Here is a 6,913-nt window from a genome sequence, read left to right on the forward strand (position 1 = left end):
TGTGGTGCTGGGGGATTGAACCGCAGTCCCTGTGCTTTGCTTAGCTTAGCTTGTTCTAAGTAGGTGCTTTAGACCACTGAGCCATCTCACCAGCCCCTTGTCTCTGATTTTAGTATACGTATATAATCCTGATCCTGTTTGTGGCTTTCTCTTTTGCCTGTAGCTACTTCCTCCCTTTCATCTCTTGTCTTCCAGGCCATGATGGCGGCATGATTGTATTTAAATTGGAACGAGAACGGCCAGCCTATGCTGTTCATGGCAATATGCTGCATTATGTCAAGGACCGATTCTTACGTCAGTTGGATTTCAACAGCTCCAAAGATGTAGCTGTAATGCAGTTGCGGAGGTAAGTGAGAATTTTCTTTTTAAAACCTTTCAGCTGTCACTGTAATAAATCACCCACGAGGGGCCATGGAGATGGCTCAGTGGAATAAGCACTTCCCTGGCAAGTGCAAGGACCTGAGTTCAATTCCTGGTTCTGCCAAAAAAAAAAAAAAAAATCACCCGTGAATAGGACTCTTTCTGCTCAACAGCCTTTTTTGTTGTTTTTTGTTTTTTGGTACCAAGGATAAAACTTAGGACCTTGCCAGGCAGGTTCTTATGCTGCTGAGCTATCTCCCCAGCAGAAGAACCTTTTGGATCTTATCTCTGGTCTCAGATGGGATCCCCATTGGGTGCTCTGCTCAGTTTAAACCCTAGCATGATAGATAAAGGGGTGGCCCTGAGTAGATTGGAAATTCCCTGATAACCCTAGGGTAGGAGGTGACACTGCTCTAATTTGCCTGGTCTTTTGTAAAGCAGGCAAAGTTCCTTGGTAGAAAGTAGTCTAACTTGGTGATGGGCCTTCTTGCTTTTTATTTGACATTTCTGTCTTGAGGGAAAAACTCGTGGTATAGTAGGTGATAGATCTAAATGATTATAGTACAGGGTGATAAGTACTATGACAAAGGTTTGTACAAGAGTTACAGTTTTTCGTAACTCTTCCTTTGCTTTCCAGCAAAATACACACAACCCTAAACTAGAATATATGTCTCTGGAAACTCTTAACTCTGAAGAGAGGATAACCTCTGGGATGCCTGGCAAAAAGAACTGTCCTTTTGGAAAGCCAGCTGCATCAGCATGCTGAAACATTCATGGTGGCAAACATTGGCATGCGGGTTGATAACCACCCGCTAACATCACTACAATAAAATGATAAGTTTGTGCAAACAGTCCAAGGGACAGGAGAAACCAGCCAGAGACAGATCCCATCATGTTACTCTGTGGTGTCCACTACAGTTATGTGTAGGAATTCACACATTAGCAAAACCAGACGCATTACAGTGAATGCTAATCTTAGCCTCTGGGGAATAATAGGACTCCAGTAGTGTTTGCTTTTTTTTTTTCTTTTTGCAGTACTGGGGATCAAACTCAGGACCTTGTGCTTGCCAGACAGGTGCTAATGCCACTGAGCTATCTTTTGGGCCCTCATGTCCGCTTTTTTGAACTGTTAAGTTCAGAAGCCTTAAAGCAGTGATGATGAACTTTTAGAGTCTGAGTGCTCAGATTGCAATCCAAGACCCACTTATTTATCACAAAGCATCACCGCTACTCCTATCTAGGTACACTATTTGATGCTCAGATGCTGGGGTGACTAGGGCTCTATGTGCCTGCTGTAGCACACATAGTATAGGTTCAGCACCATGATCTTAAAGGGAAGAGCAAATAAAAATGCAGTATTTATTTATTTTTATTCCTGATTATAAAAGCAGTGGGGGCCAGGGAGATAGCTCAGTGGCTTAAGTACCTACCTGGTAAGCACAAGCTCCTGAATTCGATCCCCAGTACTAAAAAAAAAAAGCAATGGGTATAAGTATAAAGATTTGGGTAGCACATGCCTATAATCCCAGCACTTGGGAGGCTGAGGCAGGAGGATTGCTACAAGTTCAAGGCTAGCCTGGGCTATATGGCCAGACCTGTATCTAAAAAAAAAAAAAAAAATTGGTAAGTAAAAGATGAAAGGTTAACTATTCTTCCTTCTATTTCTTGTTTTCTCCTTTTTCTTGATATATCTCCAGTGGTTCCAAATTTCCAGTGTTCAATATGTCATACAATCCAGCAGAAAATGCAGTCCTACTGTGCACAGTAAGTAACCTATGGTTCTTCTCATTTTTCATAGATATCTTTCTTATGCCCTTAGGGCATTGCTATTAGATTTTCAGAAGTTGTTTAAGTTTCATAAGAGCTACTACAGTGAATACTCAGAGATTCACACCAGGGAGGCTTCAGGTGGATGTTGAAAGTTTGTGAGTTTAGATCTTTCATAAGGCTAACAGCAAGTCTCAAAGTCATGCTCTCGATCCCTGAAAGTGATGGAGAAAGTGTTACAACTATGTGCAAAGATGCTTGTCTTGGCCCTCCCTGTGTATGAAAGTAGAAGAGTGATGATTTTAAAAGCTAGTCTCAGGGGCTGGGGAGACAGCTCAGTGGCCTAAGCATCTGCCTGGCAAACGCAAGGACCAGCTCAATTCTTATACCACACACTAGGCCAGCCCTGCCCCGGGCACATGGAGCAAGCCACTGAAACTGAACATGGTGGCCTATGCCTGTGATCCTAACACTGAGGTGGCTGAGACAGGAGAATCGCTGAGTCTGAGCTGCATAGCAAGACACCGTACCAAATAAATAAATGAATAAATAAGTAGCTAGCTCCTAGATAATTTGCCTTCAGAGTCATTAAATCCCTTTCCCTTTCTTGCCATGCAATTTACGAAAGAAAATTGTAATTTTAGTGCCTTGGTAATCAAACATAAAATGAAAACCATATAACTTCTAATATCTATTATTGGTCCTTTAATATATAGTTGCTCTGTTTTTCCTCATAATTATCTTTAATGTCTTTTCCCTTTTAAGTTGACAGATACTCTGAGGTGGGATACCCTAAGACATTAGGGTCTTAGTCTTTTAATTTGTAGAACAGAGAAAAATCCTTGCTTTGATTTGTGTAATATCTGTGACTTTAGAGAATAAAAGAAATAAAATGGCATTGGTGCTCAGTTGTTTAGCTGAAAGTCCTATAATTCTTAATGTGGAAATATTCAAATACCCTCAGGGTGAAGGGTGACAAAAGTGTAGCTTCTGATTGTTGTATGATAATGGAACTGTTTTCTCTGTCAAATAAATTGGTTTCTTGGGTACCTCTCACTAACGTTTCCATTTCTTTTTCCTCTTCAGAGAGCCAGCAATTTAGAGAATAGTACCTATGATCTGTACACCATCCCCAAGGATGCCGACTCCCAGAATCCTGATGGTGGGCGTTCTCTTTGTCTGCCCCTCCTGCTTCCAGCTCTCCACATCCCATCGTCATCCCTCTTCAAGTTTTTCACATTCCATCCGCAGGCCATGGCCACATCACTTATGTCTGTTGGCAGGTGCTGCTGACAGTTGCATCAGAGGCGACCGTGGTGTGAAATATTCATGTTCCTCCATTTTATTACCCCAGCTAGATATATATATTTTATAATTTGGTTATTAGAAGCTCTCCATTTTCTCTTTCAGCACAGCATGTTATCTTAGTTTATTGTCAGATGATATGACTTTCACCCTGGTAGTTTCATTTATTTAAAAATGTGGTTCCAATGTTGCAATGTCTCATCCTGGGACTAGGGATTTATATTCCCCCATCCACTTCCAGATCCGATTTGCTTCCTCTTGCATGTCAGAAAGATGAGGCTGCTAACAGTCCCACACCCCACCTGGGATCCCGGGATCCAGCTGAGACCACTGCCTACCTCTTTCATCACCAGCATTCCTTGTTGATGTCCTTGCTTGCTATCAGAACTTGCTGACAAAAAAACAGTCTCTGAATGGATTTGACTCCAACTATACTCTCTTCAGTGTACTTTGCCCAACGGGTTTATAGATATTACCAGATCAGAGGCTTATACTGCAGGTTCCCAATTATATTAGCATATTTTGATGTTATGGTAGACCTCATCAGCATATTCCTGAGAAATAACTGGCTAGCTCTGTCCCTTTTGTGGCTGCCACCAGGTCATTACTGTAAATATGATTCACTTTTTTCCCCCCCATTTCTCCCATCTTTACTATATCATATGCAACTGAAGGATCAGTTACTGACTGCCTAGTTAGCAGGATATCATCATTCAGTGACTCTTAAATGTGACGCTACTAAGAGAAAACCTAGATCTGTGGTATCTATAAATGACAGTCTCTCCTATAAGGTAGCCAGTGAAGCTATTTTTGACCCAATCTTGTGATTTAGGAACTCCCAACCCACATCTTCGCTTTTTTTCTCCGAATCTGTTTATAGTTTAAACTATCTTTGTTTTATCGCCACTTTTTTATTCTCTGTCCTTTTGAGGGGGATCATAATAAAATGATGGGCCTTGAGGAGGAAGAGAAAGTAAAGGCTGGAGTAAGGTGGTTCCTCGGCCCCCAAATGGAAGCATTGGCTGTGATAATAATTCATATTATAAATTGCCTGCCTCTAGGTGCCACAACAAAACAGGGCAAGGTGACAAGCATGACCTGTGCAGTTTTCTGCTGTACAACAAAGAATATCTTGATGCATCCTGTACAAGTTTCTCAGAAAGTAGAGTGTCCATTTCAAAATTCGAATCAGCCACAGAACTAAGGACCATTCTATAACTTTCCTCAGGATAATAAGGACAGTCAGTTGATATTTCCAGAGCAACAGCTTGGTGCTAAATACTGTCCAACACAGAGCTTGCCTGTCGACATTTGTTGGGAGGGCTCTGCCTCACACGGCCCTACTAGGAGGCCTGCATTTGCATGTTAAAAGCAGCAGAGCAGCTGCGTCCTGGGGAGGGGACTCTCTACTCCAGCTTGTTCAGATAGGAGGTCCTAGAGTTTGACAGGCTGCTTGCTGTGCCACAGCTTGGCCAGGGAGGCCCTGCTCGTTAGCTTGATGGAGTGTGCTGTCTCCCAAGATGGGCAGCCGTCTGCCAGTGGATGGTATTGGCTGTAATGCAGCCACTTGGCCTGTAGAAAAGAGGCTTGGCAGGGGTGGGGGTTGGAGTTTGGAAGGAAGTGATGGGGAAAAGTCACTCAACAATAGCCTCAGGTTATGGCTGAATTAGTTAGGAAGCAGCTGAAATGGCAGAGCCAAGATGGCAGACAGACTGGCAGTTCCATGGCACCTGACTCTGTCACCTGCCAGTGGCTCACCACATGCTTCCGCCCTTTGGTTTTGTTTTCCTCAGCTCCTGAAGGGAAACGATCCTCAGGCCTGACAGCCGTTTGGGTTGCTCGAAATAGGTTTGCTGTTCTAGATCGGATGCATTCGGTGAGTTAAGACTAAAAGTGGAGAGCACTTTGAAGACTCTGGTGTTGACCTCTCTGTTGTCAAATGCAGTGCCCAGTTCTCCCTTTTCTACCCTGAGCACTTGCGAGCCTCTTTCTTGTGTTGGCTTTACTGCTGTCTCCAGCTCTACTCTAATCATGCTAGAGAACATGGTTTTAAAGTTGATTTGATTGAGTCATTACTACTGTGGCTCTGGGTTAAGGACCAAGCTAAATTCGCTCTGGATTACAGAAACAGCATCAAAAGAAAGTGGGCCAGTTGAAGAGTAGATCTCTCTCCTTGTCTTACTGCCTCTATTAGTATTTGAAATGTGGTAGGTCCGCAGCACAAGGTAAGCAGGGCTCTTTCAGTAAAACATTTAACAAAAACCAAAGCCCAGAACTGTTTCATGGTAAGACACACATGTCCTCACTCTCCAGAAGACTGAGACAGGAGGATTGCAAGTTTGAGCCCAGCCTGGGCAACTCACCAACTTTTTTTTTTTTTTTTTGCTCCGAATGCCTTCAGGGTAGGTTTGGCTGGCTGGAGTTGTGGGGATGGAACCACAGCAACCTGAGCCTGACTGCTTTGTCAAAGCGGCCACTTAAAGAACTGAGCTAAGGGGCAGGCCCCCCAACTCACCAACTTAATGAGACCCTGTGAAAATGAAAAGTAAGCTGGGCCTGCTGGCACATGCCTGCAATCCCAGCACTCGGGAAACTGAGTCAGGTGGATAGCTGGAAGTTCAAGGCCGATCTGAACTGCATAGGGAGACTCTGTCTCAAAAATATATAAAGAAAGAAAAGGAAAAACAGCTGGGAGATGTAGCTCAGTGCACACAGCATAGGTTCATTTCCAGTATGGGGCAGAAGCTTGAGATGATCTAAGTGTGGTGATTGAATTAGATGGGGGAAAAAATACTTAGTTTATTGCTGAGGTACAATTGCTGAAGAATGTCATTGGTTTTCCTCATCTTACACACTTCTTAACCTCACCTATATCACTTCAGCTTCTGATCAAGAATCTGAAGAATGAGATCACCAAAAAGGTCCAGGTGCCCAACTGTGATGAGATCTTCTATGCAGGCACAGGCAACCTCCTGCTTCGGGACGCAGATTCCATCACACTTTTTGATGTGCAGCAGAAGCGGTAAGGTTCCCCTACGTGGATAGGCATTTGGAAAAGTGAGCTACGGCAGAGCTCCGCCTGCCCATTTAGCGAGTTTGCACGTGGCTGGACTATTTCTTCTACAACTTGAAGATTCTTTCCAGCCCCTTTTCCCTTCTGTCTTGCTCATACACAACAGTACTACAGGAAGGGGCTTGTTTATAGTATTTGTCTGTTTTAGAGTACTTATTTGCACAAAGAATGCTCTTGGGCCTTACAGTTAAAGGACACAGAGACAAGCGGGCGTAGTGCATGTACTGAAAGGAGCTTTCAGTCCAGGGGTGACTGTAGATATATGCAAATCCCTGAAAATACAAGGAGATGAAGGACAAGGGTTGAAGAAGCGAGGAGTGCACAGTGTAAGCCAAAATATTTTAAGTAACTGAGCTACTTGGCAGGGAGCGTTTATTTGATTTTTTTTTTTTTTTTTTTTTGCGGAAC

General features: G+C 43.3%; 1 protein-coding gene across 1 annotated transcript in view; it reads left to right on the forward strand.

Annotated features, from left to right (window-relative positions):
- The window catches only part of Copa (coatomer protein complex subunit alpha), a 57,221-nt gene that overhangs the window by 29,237 nt on the left and 21,071 nt on the right, over positions 1–6,913 (forward strand). The window contains exons 11-15 of the mRNA XM_004639929.2: positions 196–346; positions 2,058–2,124; positions 3,214–3,289; positions 5,226–5,308; positions 6,315–6,454. Coding sequence (XP_004639986.1) covers positions 196–346; positions 2,058–2,124; positions 3,214–3,289; positions 5,226–5,308; positions 6,315–6,454 — 517 coding nt within the window. The remainder of the gene's footprint in view (positions 1–195; positions 347–2,057; positions 2,125–3,213; positions 3,290–5,225; positions 5,309–6,314; positions 6,455–6,913) is intronic.

This window comes from Octodon degus, unplaced genomic scaffold (assembly GCF_000260255.1).
Source record: "Octodon degus isolate 3935 unplaced genomic scaffold, OctDeg1.0 scaffold00116, whole genome shotgun sequence".
NCBI classification, from domain to species: Eukaryota; Metazoa; Chordata; class Mammalia; order Rodentia; family Octodontidae; genus Octodon; species Octodon degus.